Source organism: Chinchilla lanigera, unplaced genomic scaffold, assembly GCF_000276665.1.
Source record: "Chinchilla lanigera isolate Chin_1 unplaced genomic scaffold, ChiLan1.0 scaffold00136, whole genome shotgun sequence".
Classification (NCBI taxonomy): domain Eukaryota; kingdom Metazoa; phylum Chordata; class Mammalia; order Rodentia; family Chinchillidae; genus Chinchilla; species Chinchilla lanigera.
The window spans coordinates 3218460-3245188 of NW_004955537.1; the positions used below are offsets into that span (position 1 = coordinate 3218460).

At 46.3% G+C, this 26729-nt stretch overlaps 1 protein-coding gene and 1 pseudogene across 5 annotated transcripts in view; one reads left to right on the forward strand and one right to left on the reverse strand.

Moving 5' to 3' along the window:
* LOC102003378 lies at nt 1-968 on the reverse strand (annotated as a pseudogene).
* Kdm4a (lysine (K)-specific demethylase 4A) overlaps nt 1-26729 on the forward strand; it is a 56552-nt gene that overhangs the window by 19066 nt on the left and 10757 nt on the right. For 4 of the 5 annotated variants that reach the window (XM_005410671.2, XM_005410672.2, XM_005410673.2 and 1 more), the window contains exons 6-16: nt 4879-4928; nt 5872-5975; nt 6355-6492; nt 8249-8496; nt 9297-9496; nt 10573-10943; nt 17480-17600; nt 22336-22517; nt 24110-24314; nt 24882-24958; nt 25618-25673. In XM_005410671.2, the coding sequence (XP_005410728.1) occupies nt 4879-4928; nt 5872-5975; nt 6355-6492; nt 8249-8496; nt 9297-9496; nt 10573-10943; nt 17480-17600; nt 22336-22517; nt 24110-24314; nt 24882-24958; nt 25618-25673 (1752 nt within the window). The remainder of the gene's footprint in view (nt 1-4878; nt 4929-5871; nt 5976-6354; nt 6493-8248; nt 8497-9296; nt 9497-10572; nt 10944-17479; nt 17601-22335; nt 22518-24109; nt 24315-24881; nt 24959-25617; nt 25674-26729) is intronic. The other variant, XM_013507751.1, reaches the window with a different exon arrangement.

Here is a 26729-nt window from a genome sequence, read left to right on the forward strand (position 1 = left end):
AAAATGTCAACTTTCTACAGAGAACCCACAGTTCAGTTTTATTTAAAGACAAACACCAACTTTTATTCAGACTAGAAGGAATTCAGGCATTGGTTTGGAATCTGTACTCCAACTACACATGTAGCGAGGACACTATTATGCTAATACAATTGATGTGCTGCTGCATTTGTCTCATTTGTCTAGTATTAATAATTATAAACAGCAGTGCAACTCATATTTGGAACAATCCTTATAGTGTTACAGTGTCAGGCACAAAATTTCACTTCTCTTCACTACTGGTTCTCCTTGAGTACTTGGGCTTCTTCCTCTTCGCTAAAGTTATTTTTGATATTGAAGATCTTTTGAATCTCCTCAAGAGTTTTCCTTTTGATCATATTGGTAACAGTCTTGCATGTAACATCAAGGAAACCTTTGATATCTAGGTAGTTTGCTGCCAGAATATGTTTAAAAAGATTTGTTCAGCTTGCAGGAATTCTTGGTCCTAAACAGGGTTATCATCTCTTCATTTTACTTTGTTCTCATCACCCTCGGGAGGAGGAGGATGGTGGTTGTCCCTGTGGTGAGCACACCACCAAACGATCTTTTTTAGTGTTACAGCATTAACATTTAGAGGAACTGGGTCATCATCTCCTTATGCATTCCCAAATCTTCCAGCATACTCATGTCACAGATTGTTTGGCAGTCAGTTTCAAATATTTCTCCTTTAGAACTCTGCAACATAATTGAAGGCATCTAGTGCCTGCCAGTAATGCAGTTATCCTTCTCAATGAAAGTCTTAGAGCAGTGGAGCCTCTGGTATTTGGTCTCTAGAAGGCTGAGGGCCTGAGGTGCCAAATGAAGCCCTTACTTGATTTTTCATGTCAGTTAGTCTTTGTTTCATGTATGTTTGGGTGCATATATATTTATGATTGTTATCTCTTCTGGGATTGTTCCCTTAATGAGTATTCGGTGACTTTTTTGTCTTTCTAAATTAGGCTTTGCTTGAAATCTACTTTGTTTGCATACAGGATAGCTATCCCTGCTTTTTTCTGGGGTATTGTTACATAGAATATAGTTTTCCATCCTTTGACTATCAGTCTGTGAAATTCTTTTTGAATTAAATGTGTTTCTTGTATGCAGCATATTGTTGGCTCTTGCTTCTTGATCCATTCTGCCAGTCTCTCTTGATTGGTAAATTGAGACCATTAACACTGGTGGTTATAGCTGAGTGTACTGATTTATCTTGGTCATGTTACTTTCCTATTGTTATTTCCCTTTTTATTTCTTTCTGTTTAATTGCTTACCTTGCCTGGTAGATTCATTCTGTGGAGTTCATTCATGGAGTTGTAGTCCTTGTTATCTCTTTTTAGAATATCCTTCAGAACATTTTGGAGTACTAGTTTGGTGGTCATTAATTTCTTCAGGTATTCTTCATCATGGATGTATCTTTTTTTTTTTTTAAAAGTCTTTTTGAGACAAGTTCTTGCTATGCGGTTCAGGCTGGACTTGAGCTCACTTTGTAGCCCAGGCTGATCTCGAACTTGCAGCGATCCCCCTGCCTCAGCCTCCTGAGTGCTGAGATTACAGGCATGCACCACCATGCCTGGCTAACTATCTTAGTTTTTTTTTTTTTTTTTTTTTGTTACCAGAAATTGAACTCAGGATGTTGTACTTGCCAGGCAGGTGCCTATGCCACTGAGTTATATTCTTGGCCCTGGATGTATCTTATTTCTCCATCAATTTTGAAAGATTAGTTTTGTGAGGTACATTAATCTGGGTTGGAGGTTGTTTTCTTCAAGGGCTTGAAATACTTTGCTGTAAGCTGTCCTTGACTTAAGGGTTTTTGTTGAGAAGTATGTTGTGGTTCTGATTGGCTTTCCTTTATAGATGATTTATTTCTATTTTCTAAGAGGTTTTAATATTCTGTTCTTGTGTTGAGTATTTGGAATCTTGACTATTTGCCTCAGTGTAGATATTTTTAAAAAAATAATGGCTAATTGGAGTTCTGTATGCCTCACTTTTATGTATGTCAAATTCTTTTTCCATTCTTGGGCAGAATGAATAGTGAATAGTCTTTTTATGTTGCTTGTGTGATCTCCTGCTTTTTTTTTTTTTTGGTACTGGGAATCAAACTCAGGACCTTGTGCTTGCCAGGCAAGCATTTGTGCTGCTGAGCTATATCTCCAGCTCTCCTGCTTTTTCATTGACTCTGATCAGTCTCATTATTCTTGCTTGCATTATCTAGCACCTGCTGGATTGATGTTTTTTGTGGTCCCTTGCTATTTTTCAGAAATCTTTCTTTTCATGATTGCTAACCACAACCCTCATTTCTATATCTGATGTTCTGTCCTCACATTGGCTCATTCTGCTGAGTATATTTCAATGCAATTTTTAATCTCCTAGGTATCTGTTTAAATCTTTTCATGGATTCCACTTCTTTCCTGTGGTGGGCATTCATGGTTTCCATCATTTTTCTAAGCTTCTGTATTTTTAAAATATCTGTATCTGTCCTTGAGTCATTAACCATATCTTTCATTATGCTCACCATCTCTAGTTATCTGAGAAGTTATTTCTGATTTGATTTTTTTCTGGAGGCTCGGTGATCTGCTTTGTTACTTCCTCTGTTACTACTTCCGAGAGTTCAGGTGGGTGGCTTTTGAATTGTTCTACCTCACTGACCTTTGGCTTTGCCTTTGGTGAGCTCCAAGTTTGGGATTGCGTCTTGATTAACTGTCTTGTCATGTTTTTTTCTTTTAGTTTAATTCCTGAGTTGATGCTTGTAAATTGCTTATGGCAAGTAGCTTTATTGCTAATATTTAGAATCTTTAGGAAATGACTACTTCTCAGATGTCTTCCAGACATAGCTAGCTTTTGGGTTTTGAGTCTGTTGCACGATCCTACCTCTTCAGTTGATTGGTGATGAGGAGTTGCTGCATACGTGGCCCAGCCCCTGGTTCTTAGGTAATGGCCTGTAGTATTTTTTATGACCCATGGGCAAACTCACTCTTGGCATACCAGGAAGAACAACTAATTAGAACAATTATATCACCTTGGCCAAAGTGCTACAAGCAACAATAACAATAGTATAAAACACAGCCTAGAAAATGGCAAACTGTGATACCTATTAATTTGCCACTTTTAACTATGTGGACTATATGTGTGGTTATAACAAAATCTAAAACAAACCAGAAGATTGTATACAGTAAGTATACCCCCAGTACGATGATTTTACCTCAGGGGAGAAAATTTAAGAGGGGTTGGGGGAAAAATACAAAAATAGAAGAGGAAGAGATTAGAAGCAAGGTTGTAGGACAAAGAAGATTGCACAGACTTTGGGGAACTGGTGAAGCAGACAGAAAAAGAGAAAAGAAAAAAAAGAATAGCAAAAAACTATAAACAATGTTCACACTCATATGAAGGGTTCACACTCATATGAAGGAACAAACAATGAAGAAAAGAGAAAATAGTACAAAACAAAAATAAAACAGGAAGAAAATTTACAGATGTTCACTTCGAGGTGTGTGTCTGCTTTTACTGCTAGAGTGGGCAGACAGAGTACAGATCCAAGTTGATTAATGAGTACAGATCCCAGATTAATTTACAGGGTGTAGATTCATGGGGTGCGTGTGTGCTGTGTAGTGGACAGTCCCAGGAACATGCACGTTTAGTTCCAGTGGAGTTCAGGCTGGTTTCTGGATGTGAGGGTGGCATTCTTTTCGTTCAGCCTGCAATGCTTTGTGTGCCTCCTGCCAGTTTGAACTTAACTTCCTGATGACTTAAACTTGGTTCTGCCTCAACCTGATACTGGCAGTTGATAGGCTGATCATTGCGGAGCTGCTCTGAGTTCCTAGCTCAGTTGGCCCCTCTCCAAGACGGCTACTGGCCAGTCGCCCTCTCCTGGGGGAGACCTGAACCCCAGTAACTCACCAGCCACTCACTGCATTCTGCTGGGTTGAGTGCTTTGTTCCACTGGTGCATCTCTGTGGAGGCCTCTGGGGTCCCCAGTAGTCACCATGTCTGCAGGTCTGAGCTGCCCCTCCTGCACAGCGAGTTAGGTCTTGAAGAAAGTGCCGCCTGGCCCCCGCTACTCTTTGTTGAAGTCTGTCTCTATAGTCTCCTCATGGGCTTTAGTTGTCACTGTAGATCCTTGCTGGGTCCTGGAAACCCACCTTCCTCCTTCTTTTCCTCAAGTTGCTCCATTGTAGTGTTTAGACATCTAATCTCAGAGAGGCTCTTTCTCTACTGTTCACTGCTTTGCCATCTTCCAGTGGTTGGGAACTTTAAACAGGTTTTTAAAAAACACATTTTCATTTTTAGAATTCAGTATGGTGGCCCACTCCTGTAGTCTCAGCACTTGGGAGGCTGAGGCAGGAGGATCGCCTCTAGTTCCAGTTCAGCCTGGGCTACATACTGAGTTCAAGGCCAGCCTAAATTACATAGCGAGACACAAAAAACAACACTCCCAAAATATATGTATTTATTTTTCTTTGACCCATAATAAACATACATACAAACATACATACATATTTATTTATTTATTTATTAGGCTTTTTTGAGACAGGGTCTTGCTGTACAGTTCAGGCTGGCCTTGAGCTCACTTTGTAGCCCAGGCTGGTCTCAAACTTGCAACGATCCTCCTGCCTCAGCCTCCCAAGTGATGGGATGACAGATGTGCACCACCATCCCAGCTTCCATGTGACATTTTAATGCCTGTGTGCCATGTGTAGTGTTCAGATCAGGGTAGTCGATGTATCCATTACCTCAAACACTTACATTTCTTTGTGCTGCGAATCTGGAGAACACTCTGTGCAGGCTTCGCAGGGTCTTATGCTGGTAACAAGCTCCTTAGCTCCTGTTCCTGTCCTCTTCTCAGCATCTCTTGCTCTCGTGTCCTTGCAGGTACTCTGTTCCACCCGAGCATGGGAAGCGGTTGGAGCGCCTCGCCAAAGGTACTGTTTTCCTCCACGTGTCGAGTAGGGCCCACCAAGGATCCGCGTTCCTGGCCCCGAAATATCCATTCTCTGGTCGGATGTGGTGTAACCTTATAGGCCACCGGGAGGGACTGAGTACAGCTGCTGGTGGCTCCCATCACACAGCAGCTTCAAGTCAAGCCTGTCTGTGTTCTCCAGAAGGGATTTAGTCCTGCCTTCTTTCACTGTCACCTGAGTTTCCCCCGAGCATGGGTTTCTTTGGTCAGAAAAGTACAAGAGTTGTATTGAGTGTAGTTTTTCTGCCAGAGCCTGAGATGTTAAAGTAAAAATTGAGTTTGTATTTTTTTTTTTTGTACCGGGGATTGAACTGAGGACTTTGCGCTTACCAGGCAGGCATTTGTGCCACTGAGCTGTATCCCTGGCCCTGTATTTGGATTTTTAAAAGTGGACTATAGGGGCTGGGATTTAGCTCAGTGGCACAACGCCTGCCTGGCAAGCACGAGGTCATGAGTTTGATTCCCGGTACTGGAAAAAAACAAAAAAAAAAAAAAAACCCAAAAAAACTAAAAGTGGACTATAATAGAGCTGTACGTACAGAGTCTTATTTCATGAAAGTCAGGGTAGATCATATTGTAGATATGTTACTGACAAAAGATGGAGGACGTAGTCTCAATCTTTCAGGACTGGGGAAAGTCCTAGTTTCAAAGCTATGTAAGAACAGAGGGACCTTGGATGATCTCAGTCCCCAGGGCTGGATCACCCAGATAAGGCTTTACCTGGGAAAGCCCAGAGGCTCACTGGAGAATATTAGAACCCACCCCAAGCCAGCAGGCTCCTTGGAGAGGAGGTTGGTGATTCTTCCTCTACCATCCAGGTGAAACACAGGTGGGAAGTGACTCTAGGATTACGGAGTCAGTATACGAGCATCATATTAACTCTACCCTCTTATCCATTTAAACAGGCTTTTTCCCAGGAAGTGCTCAAAGCTGTGAGGCTTTTCTTCGCCATAAGATGACCCTGATATCTCCTTTAATGCTGAAGAAATACGGTATTCCTTTTGACAAGGTGAGCTGATGTTATGGACAGAAGTCCTTAGGCTTCCATAGAAATCACCCTTTCTGGTCTTTGAGCTTTATTCTAGTTCATCACTCCCTTTGATCTGCCGGGGGAGACTTTGATCTAATGGTGGCTAGTGTGCCGTCCCGCTGCTGGGGAGAGTCAGGTCCTCTGCACTGTTGTTAATTTGAAGGAGTGGTTAATTATAGCTATGGTGTCCACGTGATGGGTCAGGCTTTGCATTTCACACAAGACAGCAAAACCCCAGTGATTTTAGGACTTATCCTTGGTTGCTCAGCTGTGTGGTGTAGGCTTGGAGCTCAGGAGTTCAGTTCTTCTGTAGACTTCTCCTGTGTGTGGAAGGTCTTTTAAGTGCATTCTTATTCAGGTGACTCAAGAAGCTGGAGAATTTATGATCACTTTCCCTTATGGTTACCATGCTGGTTTTAACCATGGCTTTAACTGTGCGGAATCTACGAATTTTGCTACACGTCGATGGATCGAATACGGCAAACAAGCTGTATTGGTAAGTTCACTTGATAACTTCCTATAACCCGCAACTAAGAATGTCTGGCTTAGCCAATTCTTTTTTCTTTTTCCCCCAGTATTGGGGGTTTAACATAGGGACTTCACACTGAACTACATCTCTAGGCTTTTTTATTTTTTGTTTTGAGACAAGGTTCTAAGTTCCCCAGGCAAGTCTCAACCTTGCAATTCTCCTATCTGAGCCTCACGAGTGCTGATATTACAGGTATGTGCCACCATATCCAGCTACAGGTCATATATATATATATTTATATTTTTATTTATTTATTTATTTATTTATTTATTTATTTTTGGTGTCAGGAATCAAACTTAGGACCTTGCACTTGTCAGGCAGGCACTTGTGCTGCTGAGCTAGAACCCCAGCCCTACAAGTGCTGATATTATAAGCATGTTTGACTGTACCTGCTAATGGACAAAGGTTTGTTGGATATATTAATTAGTATCAAAACATTCTTTGGAATGCTGGAATTTAGAAACAGATTGGCTGAGAATATGTAAAGTATGAGTAGTTTGTGTTCTTAAATAAGTGTGTATAGGCATGAGCTGATTATAGTGGCACATATCTGTAATCCTATCATTTTGGGAGGCTGAGGCAGGAAGATTACAAGTTTGAGCCCAGCCTGGTGTATTTATTGAGACCCTGTTTCAAAATTTAAAAAAACTGAAAAAAGGGCTGGTATAACTCTGCAAAGGCCCAGTACCACAAAAAATTTTTTAAAAAATTTTATTTTAAAAATATGTTTAGGGTCTGGGGATTTAGCTCAGAAATAGCTCAGTGGCACAGCGCCTGCCTGGCAAGCGCAAGGTCATGAGTTCAATTTCCGATATCGGAGAGGCGGGGAATATGTTTAGCCTTAAGAAGTGTAAAGTGAGGTTATACTTGTAAGTCCATTTGGCTTTGTTTTTAATTTTTTTTTTTGGTATCGGGACTTGAACTCAGGACCTTGAGCTTGCCAAGCAGACACTGTGCCACTGATTGTATCCTTGGCCCTCATTTGGCTTTCTTTCTTTCTTTTTTTTTTTTTGTACTGGGAATCGAACTCAGGACCTTGCACTTGCCAGGCAGGCGCTTATGCCACTAAGCTATATCCCCGGCTCATGAGGCTTTAAACTGTACCCACCTATTAGTATTTCTTGCTGTAGGGATTCTGAGATTTCTCTGTTGAGACATTCTTAGGGGTTTACTTTTTTTTTTTTTTTTTGGTCTTTTTGAGACAGGGTCTCGCTATGCAGTTCAGGCTGGACTTGAATTCACTATGTAGCCCAGGCTGGTCATGAACTCGCAATGATCCTCCTGCCTCAGCCTCCTTAGTGCTAGGATTACAGGTGTATGCCACCACACCTGGCATCTTAGGGGTTTACTTTTAACTGTGGCAAGCAGTGGGGCTGGATTGTTGACCCAGAATAGTAGCCTTCTTGCGTGGCCCTAAGGTCGGTAGCTCCCCAGGGACAGGTGGTGTTGATCATGGAGGGACCTACGAGTAGAGCTGAGCCTCTAACCGTTCTCTATACATCTCCGTGTGAGGTGGCCTTGCCCCTGTACTGTGCATTCCGTGCCCTTTGGTGCTGCCTGCTGATGTGGGAAGGTGATGCGTGGATGATACACAGTACCCTGACTTCTGAATTGAAACAGCTGTTTAAGCCAGCTCATACTTTCTCTGCCTGGAGGGGCGTTGCAGTGTGGGGCGAGGTGGAAGCAGAGGAGGTGGCCTTCACCTGAGGGTTGTTCGTGACAGTGCTCCTGCAGAAAGGATATGGTGAAGATCTCCATGGATGTGTTTGTGAGGAAGTTCCAGCCAGAAAGGTACAAACTGTGGAAAGCTGGCAAGGACAGCACAGTCATCGACCACACTCTGCCTACACCAGAAGCTGCCGAGTTTCTCAAGGAGAGTGAGCTGCCACCAAGAGCTGGCAGCGAAGAGGAGTGCCCTGAAGAGGACGTGGACGGGGCGGAGGGTGGAGAGGAGGGAGACCCAAAGAGAAGGTAACGGGCAGCCTGTTTGGGCCTGGGATCGGGACAGCTCCCATGAGCTCCAAAGAGGCTGTTTCCGAGTGGGGAGTTGGGGCCCCAGGAGAGGGAGGTTTCCTGGGGGAGAGCCAGTGAGTACCATTGCTTCCGTGTAACTCTTACCCGCGAGTGAGGGCCGTGGACCTGTAGTCTGCGGGAGTGAGGGGCAGAGCCCTCCAATGCCAGAAAAGTCCATTTTTCCCATCATACCATAATGTTTTTTAATTTTAATTTTAATTTTCGTTATTTTATTATATTAATATTTTTGGTCTTTTTGAGACAGGGTCTCACTGTGCAGTTCAGGCTGGCCTTGAGCTCACTTTGTAGCCCAGGCTGATCTTGAACTTGCAACGATCCTCCTACTTCAGCCTCCTGAGTGTTGGGATTACAGGCAGTGCGCCACCACGCCAGGCTCTGAGTGTTTTTTGTTTTTTTTTTAAAGGAGAGAGTGGTGGCAGGAACCAGGCTCAGGTTTATAAGAAGAATATAAGTACAAGAGGGGTATAAGTTGGTGTCAGAGTCTGAGGCAGAAGATCTGTGTCCTGAGAAGAGTTTGTCCTAGGCCATGTTGGAGAGACAGGAGGGACATTTTGGGGTACCTTCTATGCCTTTCTTCAGTCCTCACAGCAAATCTTGTACTTTGCATGTGATTGAATCAGCAATAAGAGGCGGCCTGAGTTTCCAGTCAGGCCACTCAGGGCCTGGCCATTTGTTTTGTGTTGTGTGTGAATGTTTTGGTATTTGGGGTCTTACAAGGTTTGCCCTCTCCCTCACAGCCTGGCCAAACATCGTATAGGGACAAAAAGGCACCGGGTTTGTCTGGAAATACCACAGGAGGTGAGTCAGAGTGAGCTGTTCCTGAAGGAGGAGCTGAACTCCGGCCAGTATGAGATGACGGAGTGCCAGGCCACCCTTGCTCCCGTGAGGCCCACCCACAACTCTGTGCGGCAGGTTGAGGATGGCTTACCCTTTCCAGGTGAGTTGACCGTGTCATCACAATCCTCCTACTCGTCTGTTCTGTTTTCAATGCCCCGTGGGGTGCAGGGACAGAAATAAGATAGGAGAGAGGCGCATCTGAGCAGAATCAGAAGTGGACGTGAGAAGTGCTTTGCTGGGAAGTGTGCAGGGCACACGAGGCGCGGAGGGGGAGGCCCATCTCCCTGCCTGCTGCGGTGCGGGGGCGGGTATGCTGAGGGTTTTGCCGCAGTGACCTTCAGGACATGACCCAGACACTTGCAGAATGGCCTGCCATTTTAAGAGTTGGTTCACCTGAAAGCTTGAGGAGAATTTGTATTTTAAGAGAAAGAGTGGTGCCAGGCACAGTGGCTCATACCTGTAACGCCAGTGCTCTGGGGGGTTGAGATAAGAGAATTGCGGGTTTAAGCTCAGTCTAGTCTACGTAGTGATTCAGTGAGATCTTGTTTCAAAATTTAAAAAGAAGTAGGGATGTAGTTTAGTGTGAACTCCTAGCTTCAGTGCCTAATACTGGGGGAAAAAGGTGCGGTCACTCAGATGGTCATTGAGACTAGGTTTGTTAGGGAGAGGCTTGCCTCAGTCTCAGTCAGCCTTGTGGAAATCAGTTGCCGATGCTGTGGTATGGCTGCTGACAGTGCCACAAGGTGTATGTGCTGTCAGCCAGGTAGCGCTGTGCTCTCAGGGGCTGTCCAGGCTGGCTGCTCCTGAGCAGGCTTTCCAGCATGGGTCACCAGGTCTGTGCCAAGCTTAGGCTTGTAGGTCCTGCAGGAGACCTGGGAGGAAGCGGCAGGCTGTGCTTGCTGAGTCTTGCTGTGTGGAGGCGATACCCCGTCTTGTACCCAGGGGTTGTGCCTAGGAGTCCTGAGAGGTGGTCGTATTCTCCCAAACAGGAAGGAACTGGAGGCCAGAGACTGAGGAGTGAGCTGTGAGCAGCCACCCTCAGGGAGACGGAGCTAGGATTTGAAGCCAAGTCTTAGTCCCATCCGTCCCATATTCTTTGTGCTTTCCCTGTCCATCTTTGTCAAGTTCACATATACAAGAGGAAATTGGCTATGTCTAATGTGCACATTATTTCAGATTACTCTGACTCTACTGAAGTCAAATTTGAAGAGCTCAAGAACGTCAAACTAGAAGAGGAGGATGAAGAGGAGGAACAGGAAGCAGCTGCCCTGGATCTTTCTGTAAATCCTGCTTCTATAGCTGGACGCCTAGTCTTGTCGGGTTCCAAAAAGAAATCATCTTCTAGCCTGGGCTCCAGTTCTTCTCGGGATTCTGTTTCTTCTGATTCGGAAACCAGTGAGCCCCTCTCGTGCCAAGCTCAAGGGCAAATGGGAGTTCTTACTGTGCACAGCTATGCCAGAGGCGATGGCAGGGTCACCGTGGCACAGCCGTGCACGAGGAAGAAAGGCAGTGCCCCCAGAAGTATCAGCGAGCGGGAGCTGGCTGAGGTACAGTCTTTGCGCACTGGGGTGGAGGCAGCTGCCCAGAGGCACCTGGTGAGGGGAGGTGGGCCTGTGGCAAGGAGTTCCTGCAGCTCTCCAGGAAGCCAGAGAGACCCCTCTCATCAGTGCCTCCAGGCACTTCGTTTTGTTAGACAGGAAGCCCGACAACGTGCACTGTCTTCCAGCTTGTTCTTTGCTGGCAGTTCCTTTCCTCTTCCTGGGTGTGACTGTTGGTCCAGAGGACTATATCACAGATGGCTCAGTGACAGCCGCAGACAGCCACAGTGCTCTGACTACAGTATCGACACTAATGCCTGCATATTTCTAGTGTTTCTAGCAGTCCTCATTTTCTGATTGGTTCCCCACTTGCTTTTAATACTCATGTACTTCTGTCCGCCTTCTCTGTCGGAGGGCCGAGTTTCTGTTAGGGTCCTTTGCACCAAGGGGTGTTCCTCCCTCCCTCACACAGTGGTTGCAGGCTAATGAGCTAATAACCATCAGTGTTTCTCTCTCATTGCTTTTGATTGCTGCTCTCTGCCCTCTCCTGTGAGTTTCCACAGGAGAGCAGATTTCTGCTTGTGAACTCCATTCCTGCCGGGCCTGGTGGCTCACGCCTGTAATCCCAGCACTTGGGAGGCTGAGGCAGGAGAATCGTTGGGAGTTTGAGGCCAGCCTGGGCTACAAAGTGAGTTCAAGGCCATCCTGAACTGCATAGAGAGACCCTGTCTCAAAAAGAAAAACAAAACAAAACAAAACCTCCATTCCTTATGCCTTCAGCGGCCACCTGACAGTTCTTCCTCAAAAGCTGCCTTGTCCCTGTCCTGCGGTGCCTCGCTGCACCCTGTCCTGCTGTCACTACATCCCCTGACTTTCTTCCGTCACTTAGACTCACAGTCACAGAAGCAGCTGACAGGAACTTGCTGTATGCTAAGTACTTGGTCAGTGCATTGCTGCTAAATTAATTGTATTAGACTAAAACAATTTTTTTGAGAGGATGCCAATAGCCAGTAATTAACACCCATCTTTTTTCCTTCCCGCTTTGGACCCATTTAAGTGCTAAGTACAAGAATTGGGCATAGAGAGTTCAGACTGTCACTTTATTACCAGTTAACATGATTGAACTAAGTGGCTTTTAAACTGGCCAAATGGCCCTGGTACTCATTTACTCTCCATTATACGGACGACCTCCCTGTGCTAGGCCATCCTTCATGTTCATCGGCCCCTCGTAGGGCGGAGCATTTGCCCCCCAGCTTCCCTGTGGTGAGGACACCCCAGAATGGGCTCCTTCTGCAAAGGGCAAATTGTGGTTAAATGATACACATTTAACCGGGTGGGGTGGGAGAAGGCAGGAGGCCTTGGATGGGGCAGGAGGCCCATGAGCGCTCTCCCTCCAGTGTGCAGGGAGAGGGGCTTCTCTTCAGGGCCATCCCCGCTTCCCCCGCATTTCTTTTCCTTTCTGTGTGGATTTCTCAGCTGTAGCCTGATGGAAATGCTGTCCTTCACTCCATCACCAGCCATCTCTCCACCCCAGCGAGGGCTGCCTGGTTTGTACTGTTCAACATTCTCCAGAAAGCCTTAGCTGTTTGGCCTCTTCACTCCTGTGTAATCATGTATTGCCTGTCTACTGTGTGCCAGGACTACGCCCTCAAGGAACTCAGGAGTCCCTGAGAACTGGAAGGGTGGACAGATGGGAGTACATCGCGTTGATGGGTGATGTGCAGCACCAGGTGGAAGGTTGGCAACTTAGCCTGTGGCCTGGGAAGGAGAAGGCTGTAGAGAAGGAGGCATTTTGGTCTGGCCTGAGGTTAGTGTGAAAGGTGAATAGAATGAAACTGGAGCAAAAATGGGAGAGGAGAGTGCTTTATGTATTGATGATAGCCTATGCCAATTTTAAAACACATGGGGGCTTACAAAGATTTTACTGTTCTGTTTTGTTTGTTTTGTTTGAGATAGGGTTTCACTCTGTAGTTCTAGCTGGCCTTGAGTTCACTATGTAGTCCAGGTTGGCCTTGAATTTGGGATGATCCTCCTACCTCAGCTTCCTGAGTGCTGGGATTACAGGTCTGCACCACCCTGCCTGGCTTGCAAAGGTTTTAGTTTGTTTTCAGCATGCAGGACTAGAAGGAGCCTTGAGACAAAGTTAGAGGGGGTCTGCCTCACGTGCTCGAAAAAGTTGGACTTCAGGTTGGACAGGAGCTGCAGGTTCTCCTCCATCTGCATTTGGGAACTGAAAACCTCCATGCCACATTGCTGTAAATGCATACACAAAAAATGCTAAGTGAAGAATGGAAACGCTCATCACCTGGCTTTAATAGTTGTGAGGATCTCACCACAGTTGCTTCATCCATTCTGTCCTTATTTCCTGATGTGGTTTTGAGTGTATGGTACTGGGGATCAAGCCTTGGACTCTACCACTGAGCTGCTTTTCCAGCCTTTTTCATTTCTTTATTTTGAGACAGGGTCTCCTGAAGTTTCCCAGGCAGGCCTCAAACTTGTGATCCTGCTGCTTCAGCATCCTAAGTAGCTGGGATTATAGGTGTGCCTCATTGTGCTTAGCTTGCAGAAATATTTTAAAGCAAAGTGTAGATGCCACATCTTCCGTCCTTTAGTATGTCTTTCTAAAAGGCAAGGCATTTTCTTAAAGATGATCCTATTATTACACCTAACAAAATTATTAAAATTCTTCAGCATAATGTAATATCTAGTCCATAACCAGTTTTCCCCTATTGTCTTAAAATATAGTTACAGTTGGTTTATTTGAATTAAATCAGGGCTCACCCCTTGTATTTGTTTATATCTCTCTTCATATTCCTTAATCTTAGGGCAGAGTTCCTTTTCCTCCCAGACTGTTGACTTACTCAGACTGTCTTTTAAATCTGTGCTAGTGTTTTGAGAGTTCATTCTGGAAGCAGTGTGTAGATTTTTGGAGGGAGGAGGAGGAAAAGTTAAAAACATTTAACAGATGGAATTATAATTTTTACTTCCTATGTTGTTTGCATTGTTTGAGCATTTTTTCTTACTAACTTTTATTTATTTTCATTAAATTTTTTTGGTGCTGGAGACTGAACCCAGGGCACTGTGGATGCTAAGCACACACTTTCACCCCTGAGCCAGAGCCCAGCTTGTTTTTATAACTAAATACTTCTACTTCAGGAAAGGGTGAAAAAAGATTTAGAACAAGGAAGCCAATTAGGAAGCTGTTTCTTCCGTCTTAGAGAGAGGTGGTGAGGACCGAGCGGGACGGTAGTAACAAGCGTGAGGGTACAAAACAGACTTGAGAGCTTAGAAGGTAGCAGCGTGGTGCTGGGAGACAGAGTACCAGCCAGGGAGAGTATTGTGAGGGTTGACTCAGGCCAGCAAGTTGCTGGATGTGATCCGTATAGGACAGAGGTTGAAAGAACACTGAAAGAGGCGGGGCACAATGCCATAAGCCTGTGATCCCCGCAACTCAGGAGGCTGAGGTGGGAAGGTCACGAGTAGGACCCTGCCTCAAAATAAGAAAGGTCTGGTGTAGGTCAGTGGAGTGCTTGCCTGGCATACATGAGGTCCTGGATTTAATCCTTAGTACAAAAAAAAGTGACTGAAGGGCTTTGTGTGATGGTCAGGAAAGCTCGGTTCATGTCCTCTTAGGTAGGCTGGCCGCACAGCTGTGTGTAGACTTGATTCTCAGAAGGAGCCCGAAAGTGTAGAAGTCTCCAGGAGGCTGTCGGGTGTGAAGAGCATGCCCTGAGTGAAGAACAGTGTCTGCCATGCTAGTGGAGGTAGAAGGTCCAGGTTAGGAGGATGAGAAGCAGCAGCTGGAGGTTGAAAGAATGGAGAGAGAGTGGTGTATCGGTGTCAGGGGAGGCAAGTTATTCAAGACAGTGGGAGCTATGACTGGTGAAACTGTGAATGAAAGGATGGAGCGCTAAAGATAGCTGAGGATAACGGGAGGGGTGGATTGGGTCCTGGGCCTCTAAGGAGGTGGGAGGGAGTAGGAGCCCAGCCAGGGAGAGGGCCAGGGCAGGAGGGGAGAGCCACACAGAGGGTGTTTTGTTTTGTTTTTTTTTTTGGTTTGCTATTAATGATCCTGGGGACTGATCCCTGGGCCTTGCACATGCTAGGAAAGTCCTTTTCCACTGAGCTCCATCTCCACTCGGTTTTTTAAAAAATGTGGTAAAATATACATGCTGTTAAATGGAGTTTTAAAAAAAAGAATATATGGAGCAAAAAAAGCTGGTTGTGGTGGCACACGCCTGTAATCCCAGCACTCGGGAGGCTGAGGCAAGAGAATCGGTGTGAGTTTGAGACCAGCCGGGGCTACAAAGTGAGCTCAAGGCCAGCCTGAACTGCATAGCGAGACCCTGTCTCAAAAAGACAAAAAAAGAATGTACGGAATAAATGGAGTTTTAGCCATTTTTTTCCAGTGTGCCGGTCAGTGACGGTGCTTTTACAAGGTTGTGTGACCTTCGCCAGGATGCTACTAGTTTTGCAGTGGGAAGATACCTCTACGTGACCCGGCCCTCGGCGGGAGCCACACTCCTCTCCATTGTTTTCTGTCTGGTTCCATTTCTCTTTCGAGGCGCTGCCATGTTTTGCTCCTCAGTGCAGGTGTATAGTGCAAGTGTTCGTAGGCTGGTGAAGAGATAAACTTGTGGAAGCCAGGCTCTGTACCATCTTCATTCTCCCATCTTGGTGCCAGCATGGTCCTCAGGGCCTGGCCCATGAGCGCTCTGTACTTGTGGGATGTGCCTGGAAGGCCAGGACTGATAGGGTAGACTGGGGGACTGATAGGCATGGGGCAGAAGAGGAACAGCTTTGTCCCATCCCTGGTGGGATCTGAGATTAGTTCCTCTATATTTGGAAGCAGCTGGCCTTCTGAGAGCACCCTTGCACATGTGCTTGCCTCGTCCCACCACTGTAGGCTCCCCAAGCTGTAACGGGGCTTCTTGCTGTTCAGTGCATATGCTGCTGTCTATGGCAAGGGCCTTTTTAAAAGCAGTCTGGGGCTGGGGATATAGCTCAGTGGCGTAAGTGCCTGCCTGGCAAGCGCAGGGTCCTGAGTTCGATTCCCGATACCAAAAAAAAAAAAAAATAAATAAAAGCAGTCTGGTCAGCTGCAGCTTTGGCAGAAAAATCCTGGTGATACATTGCTAAAGCATCAAAGCTGCAGAGTTTTCATCTGTAGAATGAGCCACAGTAATTGTATCTACTGCTGCTTAAGTTATTGATAGTTTGAGCTGCTTTGGAGAACTGAGTTGCCAAAACAAGGCTAGAAAACAGTTGCTCTTTCCTGTACAGAACAAGCCTCATCCGGGACATAGACCGACTCTGGGTACCGGATATTGGAAGAGGGAGCAGAGAATTCCGGAGCTGTGAGCTCCAGCTGTCCCTTATCACGGGCCCTGAAACATCCTACACCTGCCCCATCCTGGGGGCAGGCTGCTGAGCCTTGCTTACTGCAGTGTTGCCACAGGGGCCCAGGCTCACGTAGCTAGGTAGTTGAACAAGGATTTGAAACAGCCCTTCCTGTTTTACACTGAGGGAATTTAGAGTTTGGAGTACATTCGAGGAGAGTGTAGATGCCATAGCAGCAGGAATATTTAGAATAGATCTAACCATTTGGGTCAGAGGCAGCAAGACAGTGCTGGCCAGGGCACTGGCTTCACACCGGGACACCTGGTTTCTCTGGCAGGGCTGCATGCTCTTCAGGTTGGAGATTACGTCTCGTCCATCAGTGTGCTTTCGGGGGACCAAGGGCAATGCCTTGGGTCCATGTGCTGGGTGGATGGGAGGCACTTTGAGCAGGCAGATAATGTGTGAAGGCCTGGTCCTTTCCCAAAGCTGCAGTCTGCTGTTCCTGATCTTGACCCTGCCTCCTCTGATACCTAGATCTATACAATGTTCTGTCTACCCTCCTACCCCATATTAGTTTTCTACTGCTGCTATAACAAGTTACACAAACTTAGAGGCTTGAAACAACATATATTTACTATCCAAGTCTGCAGTGGGTCTCACTGTTAAAGTTAAGGTACCGCCTGAGCTGTGCACCTTCTTGGGGCCGGTGGGAGGAGGGGGAATCCATTCCTTGCTCTTTATAGCTTCTACAGGCCTCCCTAATTCTTTGGCTGATGGCTCTCCCATCTTCAAAGGCAACAGTGTCTAGCGAGCCACACGTGTCACTCAGACGGATTTCTGTTACTGTGCACCATTGCGATTATGCTGGACCTACCTGGATAATCCAGGATAATCCTTGTATTTTAAGGTCATCTGATTAGCACATTTAATGCTTCGCTGTCCTAATAACATAATGTATTCACAGGGATTAGGATGTGGACATCTGCCAACCATTATTCTGTCTACCACGTATCTTTTTTTTTTTTTTAACCACTTATCTTAGTATCTTCTTTTTTTTAAGCTTCTTTCCTCTTTTGCCTATAAAACCATACTCATATTATTAATGTCCTAAAATACAGCTCTGTGCCTCTTTCTCTTGGTTTTTTGCTGCAAGGCTAACCTTCCCTGTGTGCCAAGTTGAACTCAATTCGATGTCCTTTGCCCAGGTTGCAGATGAATACGTGTTTTCCCTGGAGGAGAATAAGAAATCCAAAGGTCGCCGTCAGCCCTTAAGCAAGCTCCCACGGCATCACCCGCTTGTACTGCAGGAGTGCATCAGTGATGATGGTAAGTGTTGTCTCCTTGCCACAGGGAGGAAAGCCGCCACCGTACTGGGGCTTATGGGACATAACGAGGCCAAGCAGAGGGGTACGAGTGGCCCTGTGGCTTAGCTGTTCTCCAAGTACTCCATACAGAGGGCAGGATTTCCTTTCATATCTCACTTGTTCATCAGATTTCATTATTAGTTTGATAATCATGGAATGTACCTGCTGTGGGATAATTGCATGCAGGTTCTTTCCTTTCTTGAGGCACAAGACTGATTTTTCAGGATAGCAAGTTCTGTCAATGATGTCAAGCCCTGTGCTGGAGTTGTGGATACAAAACGAAGGTACGACAGTGCCTTAAGGTCCTCACAGGGTAGTGATACAAGCTGATGGGCAAAATAAAGAAAGAGGAAATGCCAGTGCAGGCAGAGGGGCACCGTGAGTCACCGCAGAAAAGAGAAACAGGGTTGTATGCGCAGAGGAACTGTCCTCGGCTCTTGGTTGCCAGAGTTCAAGGATAAGGTTAGGGACTGACTGGGGTAGGAGGAGTGAAACAGATGTGTGGTGGGTGATGGCCAGTGTTATGTATGTGCCTTAAGTGAGGACATTTCCTCACAGGACTCGGGAGCTACTGAAGTATTTTAAGACATGCAGTGATGTGGTCAGATTGACATCTGAAAGTTCACTCCTAGTGATAGTACCTGGAGGAAGCTTTGAAAAGAACAGAGGGGCTTTCATAGTGGTTTCTCTGAGATCTGGTGGTCTGCATGGGATGGTGTAGGTAGGCCTAAGAGAAGGGAATGTTGTACAGAGAAAGCTAGCTGCATTTGGGCTGGGCATGGTGGTGCAGGTGGTACCTGAAATCCTAGCACTCTGGGAGGCTGAAGCAGGTGGATTGCAAGTTCAAGCCCAGCCTGGGCAATCTACTGAGACCCTGTCTCAAAATTAAAAAAAAAACAACAAAAAAATTTTTAAATGGGCTAAGGAACGTAGCTCAGTGTGAAGATCCCTAGTGCCACACGTTTACACACCCACAGTCCCTGGACTTCGTGACCAGTTGTGGAGCTATGAAAGCTGTCAGTAAGGATATGTTGGTGGGCTCCCTGGTTTGTAGCTGGGAAGTCCTCTGAGTTGGTGCCCCAGGCCAGCTGGAGCTTCAGCTTTGTTGCGTGATCTCTGCCCCTAATGCTTTGATGTGACACAGATTGTGGAAAATCTGAAAAGCTGAAAAAGTTACCTGAACATGTATCCTCCAAAGATGAGTACTTTAAACATTTATATTATTATTTTTTAATCCTTTTGAGACAGGGTCTTACTGTGCAGTTCAGGCTGGCCTTGAGCTCACTTTGTAGCCCAGGCTGGTCTCGAACTCACAACGATCCTCCTGCCTCAGCCTCCTGAGTGCTGGGATTACAGGCGTGCGCCACGACACCCGGCTTTTTAAACATTTAAAGTATAATCTTTCTGGCTTTTCTAGACATACATGCCCACATATGTCTTTTTATTTTTTAAGTTTTTTTTTTGTATTGGGAATCGAACTCACGACTTTGTGCTTGCCAGGCAGGGCCTGTGCCACTGAGCTATATCCCTGGCCCGTATGTCTTTTTAAAGTAATGTAGTTGAGCTAGGCGTGATGGTACATGCCTATATTGTAGCACCCAGGAGGCTGAGGCAGGAGTTAAGGCCATCCTGAACTACATAGCAAAACTGTCTTTAAAAAAAGCAGTAAAATGAACAAAAACAAAAAAATAATTAAAAGGATGTAATTGAGACTGTAATATAACTAATACAAAATAAATAAAAGGATGTAATTGAGACTGTAATATAATTGTGATAGAAAGTGCTCAGATTTGGGTAGGTTGAAGGGTTGAGACATTGCTTGCTGCCTGCATGTGTTTAGCAGTTACTGAACACCATCACCGTAAGTCTGCCTTGCTGTCTGCTGGCTTTCAGTACTTCCTTTATATACTGCATCCTTGAAAGTGAGCTGTAGCTGGGTGTGAGAGCGCACGCCTGTAATCCCAGCACTTGGGAAGATGAGGCCTGAGGATTGCCCTGAGTTTGAGGCCAGCCTGGGATACATAGTAAATTTAAGGCCAGCCTAAACTAGAAAAAGAAAGAAAGAAAAAGAAAGTTAGCTGCAGTTATGAGGTTACTTCACTTCAGTGCACTGGTACTACTTTCTTAAGGGGGATGTCACTCAAACAGGCTGTCGTTATCACACCTAAGAAGCAGTAGATCCAGAATAAGTATGTATGTGTACACATACATATATATATATTTTTTAAAGAGTAGGAAAATTTATTGGAAAAAAGAAATAGGAATAGCTCCTGAGAGACAGGAGGGACCCAGAATAGGTTGCCATTTTTTTTTGACTTTTTGAGACAGGTTCTCACTATTGTAGTTCAGACTGGCCTTGAACTCGCAGCAGTCCTTCTGCCTCAGCCTCCTGAGTGCTGGGATTACAGCCGAGCTAAGGTCACACGTTGTATTTTGAAGTTAGGTTTCTTTAGGCTTTCCACTATAGTGCACTCTTGCCCCTTCTTTACAACACACTATTTGTTTGTTTGTTTTGAGTATCGGGAGTTGAACTGATGACCTTGTGCTTGTCAGGCAGATGCTTGTGCCGCTGAGCTATATCCCAGCCACCCCACTTCCTTAAACAGAAAAATATTTTCTCTTGAAGCATAGTAGCTGTAGTGAAATGTACATGGCTTAACTGCATGGCTCTGTGAAGTTCTACATATAGAATTTAAGGCAGTGTATGTTTTGCTTCACCATCCATTATTCACATGCGGAATGATTTTGTCCACTTTTGACTTTGAAAGTAGAACGTATGTCAGTGTGTTTAAGTTTTTAGTTGTGATTATGAGCCTGTTTGTTTCTGTTTCTTCCATGCTAGCTCAGTGACTCTAGTGGGGACCAGGATAAAGAAACAGATCTCTGCTTGGGTTTTTAGCACCATGGGTCTTGACTGGACCTGAATAATGGGGCTTTTTGGGATTGATTTTACTGGTCTGCATTGGCCTCCTTACGCTACAGTGGCTTTCGGTGAGGCCGCACACAATGGCAGCTGCCACATCGCTTTAGATTAAACATGACTGTGTAGGCAGGGCAGAAAACGATTTGTCTGTGCTGAGCTAGAGTTGGCAGAAATGAACAAATACGGGCACTTAGGTCAAATGTGTCCACTTGAGCATCCTTGGGCTGCTTTGCAAAGTCCTCTGGGGCTGTTTGCAAAGCGCTTTTGTCCGGGAAGAAATGAGATCATTGGGGGGGTTACAGCAGGGGACTGCTGGTGCCTGTGCAGTGCCACAAGCAGTGACCTCTTGAGACGCGTTGTGGTGGGGTGGTCAGAGCCAGTTTCCTCTCCTGTACTGCATGCTTTGGCCACACACCCCATATCCAGAGAAGCACTGTGACATCAGGGTTTTTTTTTTTTTTTTCCGTTTTGTTTTGTTTTATTTTGTTTTTTGGTCTTTTGAGACAGGGTGTGTATTGTGTAGTCTAGGCTGGCCTTGAACTTGCAGTAATCCTCCTGTCTCAGCTTTCCAAGACATCTTTTTTTTTTTTTTTAATTTTTTTTTTTATTCTTGCTTCTGTTTGTATCAAAGATCCCTCACTCACTGTAGATTTACAGAGTTGCTCTGGATCTGTCTTGCTTCTTGACCTTGAGTGTGCTGGGAGTTGGTGGGCTGTGTACCTTTTTCACTTTACATCTTATTTTGTGAACCAGTATTGTTGTTTTCCACTCAGCAGTTTGTTCCTTTCTTCCCTAGTCCTAGTGAGATCTGATGAGTGTGTTCCCTCTAGGCTGGTGAAGCTGAAGGCTGTATCGATCACGATGACCAGGGGTCTGTGAAGGGCCAGAGAGTTAATGTTTTGGGCTTTTATAATCCTTAGTTGGTTTCTGAGGCCGTCACTTTTTTTCTCTTTTCCTCAACTGTTTAAAAATGTGAAAAAATTCTTAGTGCCTGAGTGGGATGGATTTGGCTCCTGGATAGCATTCCACATTGCATTCTATGGCTGGAAACAAGGATTCATTGTGGTCATGTGACTCTGCCCTCCTCTGATAGAACCTGGGAGGGATTGGGGATCCCTGCCCCAAATAGGCAGGTATCCTGCTGGCCTTTCTAGAAGAAGCTCTTGGAAAGTCTAATGGAAGACCCTGGTTTAACAACTTTTAAGCTTTGCTAACTCCCTGTTACTTTTCTTTCCTGTTTCCTTCAGTGCAACTAAAGAAAACCCATAAAAGGGAAAGATCTAATGTGCTGCCTCTTTGTCTTTTTTTTGAGACAGCATTTCACTATGCAGTTCAGGCTGGCATCAGAACTCACAGCAATCCTCCTGCCTCAGCCTCCTGAGTGCTGGGATCATAGGTGTGCGCCACCGTGCCTGGCTGTGCTGACATTTTGAAGGCAGAAAATAAGACATCTGGCAAAATAGATAGTGCTTTATTCAGCTGCCTTTGGAGAAGGCAGAGGATTGAATGTGGCAGCTACAAGGGGAGAAGAACAGGCTGAGTTCATGTACAAGAGGAAGAGTAGAGACGATGAGTCAGTCTCCCCCGAGAGGGGAGCAAGGCGGACTCCCCACGGCACCATGCCAGTACCGAAAGGAGTCTTTTGAAAGTCACTTCCACCCGGGGCCTAGGAATTGGTTTGGACCAGGATCCCCAGCTGAGTGCTACTGCTGTCAAGGCAGAGCCACACGTGTGCGTGCTTGGTACCGACTTACATTCTTGTTTCTTCCCCTAGAGACCTCTGAGCAATTGACCCTTGAGGAGGAGGCTGAGGAGACAGAGGCCTGGGCCAAGCCCCTGAGCCAGCTCTGGCAGAACCGACCCCCAAACTTTGAGGCTGAAAAGGAATTCAATGAGAGCGTGGCCCAGCAGCCCCCTCACTGTGCTGTCTGTATGATCTTCCAGACATATCATCAGGTAGGCTCACTTTATCCTGTCTTGATCAAGGACCAGCAGTCACAGGATGCTAGATTTGATTGTGGGTACATAGCATGTCACTGGTTATCTTAGGGGAGGAGCTTTTTTCTGGTGTTCTCTGCCCTGTCTCCGTTGCTTAGGCTTCTCTGGCGGATAACCCTGCAATATGGATTTTCACTCGAAAATAGTTTGGAGACCATGTGGCTCAGGCTTCTTTTGCGCAGGCTGATCACAGATTTAAGTGTTTGCAGTGTACTCTGTTTTTTGTTAGCATCTTAGTCTGGTGCTGTTCCTGCCAGGCAGTGCAGGACTGAGCAGTCAGGTTGTAGGACTGTAGTCACTTTAGCATAGTCTGAGACACCTGGGCAAAAAGCCAGATCCTGTCATGTTGTCATCTTTTCTCCTTTCCCATTGTTACCACTCCATTGTGGATGTTCCTGGTGGCTAGGAAGAGCTAGGATAGGGTGGAAGTAGAGGATTTGGCAATTGGGAAGTAGAGGACTTGGCAATTGAATTGGGGCAAGGGGTGAGAGGCAGTGGTGGCTGAACTCTGCTGTGTTCCCATCTGGGACGCTGAGGGCTTCACCATTGTGTACCCCACTGTGCAGCTGTAGGAGGCCAAGCAGACAGGTGCCTGGTGACCAGCTCAGGCTCTGCTGGGACTTGGAAGTAGTAAGTAAGCTACTGCACCGTGGAGGTTGAAGTGGCATGGCTGCGCTGAGCCTGGCAGGGCCCCAGTTTCATGCTTGCTGAGGGATGGAACCTCCGACCAACACTGTTTGGGTTAATTACTCACACATTCTTTCCACTGACAGGAAAACAAATCCAAAGAACTGTACATGTCATTGTCTTTGAGGACAGTGTCTGGCCTGATTGATTAAGTGGGATTCAGAGTTTTATGAACGGCTGTAGCTCCAGTCGTGCAATCAGTTAGCCCGCTTTATTTATACATTTATGAATAGCGTAGGCTTAGAGGTTAACGTGTTCCTGGGTTCTCTGTCTTTGGAATGGGACCACTGTTGCCACCCAGTGGCAAAGCCAGCAGATATTTGTAGTCAGATATTTGCCAAGGGAAATATGTGGCCGAGATGTTCTTCCTGGAGGCCTTGGAGCCTAGAATCACAGGTGGGTCTCCAGCCAGATGAGACAGTGCTGCCGTCCTGGTGACTTGCTGACACAGAGCCTCGGAGGTAACCTGTGTTGGCCCATTAGGCGCACTTGTTCTGGGTACTGTCCCTGAGGGGGCCACCATGTGGTGCAGCACATAGGGGAACCCACAGCGGCTGCTCCACGGCCAACATCTCTGCATTTTATTACCATTTGGAGACGGAAGACTGAAATCCCAGTTGTCTCTTACCTCGCTCCCTCTTCTCAGTTGTCCCCCTGGGGCCTTTATTTGGTGCTGCTGTGAGAAATTGAATTTGAGTCATTAGAGGTAACTTCAATTAGTAGCTCCGGGATAATGGCTATACACCCGGGAGCTTTAGCCATAGTCATATGAGTGAGAGACTCAGCTTTCTGCTGATGGAGCAGGTGGAAAGCTCAGAGCACAGGCCCGGGCTCGCTGGTGAGCACTTCTTCTCTTCCCTCAGGTCGAATTTGGAGGCCTTAGTCAGAACTGTGGCAGTGCTTCAGAATTAGCCTCCCAGAAGCAGAGGACCAAGCCACTGATCCCAGAGATGTGTTTCACCTCCACTGGCTGCAGCACAGACATCAACCTGTCTACTCCCTATCTTGAGGAGGATGGTACCAGCATCCTAGTTTCCTGCAAGAAGTGCAGTGTCCGGGTTCATGCCAGTGAGTGCTTCTTACCTTTTCCTTACTTCAGGAACAGGGTCTGCTCACTGAATGTCCTTGCTACCTGCTGGCCTTCCCTTTCCCCAAGTGCAAAAGCTGCTTAAAGTCCTTGGGGAGCTTGTTGTTGGTTTTTTTTTTTTTTGTTGTTGTTTTTTGTTTTGTTTTTTTGTTTTTCTCTGGTACCGGGAACCGAACTCACGACCTTGCGCTTGCCAGGCAGGCGCTTTGCCGCTGAGCTAAATCCCCAGCCCCGGGGAGCTTGTTGTTGATTGATGAGACACCGAGCATCTGTAGTTGTACCAGTCAGCTCTTCTGTTGCCCTCTTAGTGACAGATAATCCAGAGTAGGTTAGACTCTGCTACTTACTATGTATTGCAGTTACTAGTGAATCTGCAGTTCCTGTTTTTTTTGAGGCTCTGTACCATGTTGTATGATTGAGCCGTGGGGACTCTGACCTAGAATTCAGGGGTTTTGGTAAGGTTTGGTGTCCTTGGGAGGAAAGAATTGCATAGCCATGTCCTGCTTTGACCTCTGGGTTTAGTTTGCTCTTCTTGGTGTCCCTACTAGGTTGCTACGGGGTACCTCCTGCAAAGGCTTCTGAAGACTGGATGTGTTCTCGGTGTTCAGCCAATGCCCTAGAGGAAGTGAGTACTCCCACGCACTTTCTGTCTTCTCCATGAGACTTAGAGTACATTCAGGGCCAGGGTCAGGCTGTTTCAGCCTGGACTCAATGTCCCCAGCAGTCTACATGGGGCCCAGTACTAGTGATGTTAGTGAGTCATGTGAGAGTAAGCTGAAGGTTAGCAAGAGTAGTTCCTGCCCATTTGCAACAGGGCATGAATGGACCTGGAAGCTATAGTTTGCTCCATTGAGCCAAGACCAGGTTGATTGTCTGTAGTCCCATTTAAGAGTTAGCCGTGGTGCTGGAGTCTCAGTACTGAGCTCAGATGGTTGATTTTGCACATATCTCTTGATCATCACCCCCAGAGCTTGACAGTAACTTGCCTAGGAAGCAGCCAAAACGCCATAAAACTTCCAGTTTGCACAGAGCAGCTTTTGCAACTTGGCTTACTGTTGTTAGGAATAGTAACAGCGAGGAGGATTCTGTTAAGCAGGTACTTGATGTACTTTGGCCCCAGTGGTCTCTGTATCCTATAGGGGAGTCTCTGTTATGGGCTTGTATTTTGAAGCCCTGAGTGCCATTATGGTTGAGGTCAGAGCTATCCACAGGAAGTCAATGGAGATTAGATTGGGTGTTAGTGACTTGGTGGTAATTGCTTTTCTCTCTCTCCCTCTTGGGCAGGACTGTTGTTTATGCTCCTTACGCGGAGGGGCCCTGCAGAGAGCAAATGATGACAGGTGAGTTTTCAGACCCATTTTTTTGGAACACCCCTGCTTAGTTCTGACGCAGAGCATGGCGGCAGTGTGGGGCCATGAGTCTTTTACTGAGCAACTGGTGAGGGTTTGGGAGGTGAATCGTGTGGAGTCCAAACAGCATTTCTGAGACTTTTAACAGTGGCTTGCCGAGAGGAGCCAGGCAGTCTGGATCTTTCCAGTTCTGCTTTCCTTTAGTAACATCCTCTCTTGGGAGGAGCTGAGGATGGACTCAGAGAGGGGATGGAGACCTGAGAAGGTGGTGCGAAGCCTTTGTGGGCTGGAAGTGTGGCCGTTCACCTTGTCACAGCCAGGGTTAGTGTGCAGAGGTGCCATAGGCACAGGCTAGTGCAGACTTTTCTATAGAGCAAACTCCCTGGCCCAGACCTTCTTACTGTTTAGAGATAATGTGAGTCCTCCAGGAGGAAAATGGGAGACTGAGAAACCAGCCAGGCCATCTGTGTTAAATCTGCAGACAATTCTGGGCTTCTCAGCCACCAGGTAGCTCACTTTTACAGAGTTGCATCTTTGTTCTTTATTTCCTGTTTTACTTTCTGTTGAGGCAGAAATGTAAGGTGCTAAGGTTTTTCCCCTTGAAAGGTGCAGGTAGTGCACACAGGCAGCGGCAGCCAGTGGTTAGTGTCCTGCCTCTTGCCTGGCATGCTCTCTCTGAGAGACGGCTCTTCTGCTGTCACTTCTGCTCATCTACTTGAAGACATTGTGTTCCTCCCAGTTGCAGGATAGGGCTGGTAACAGTCTTCCTTCTTGGAGGTGAGAATGTCTCTTGAGCCTCTCACCACTGCCTTTTAATCCCTGTTCTGTCCTCCAGGACCACACAGGACTTGACAGCCCCGTCAGTACTGCTGACTGCCTCCATGTAGCGTCAGCACTATCTGTTGTAGGTCTTCATGTGTCCTGACCTTTTTTATGTTTTGCAGGCCTGGGGATTGAACCCAGGGCCTTGTACATGCTGGGTACATGCTCTAGCACTGAGCTATACCCCTCCCCTGCTATTAAGAGCTTTTACCAGTGTCGTCTCAA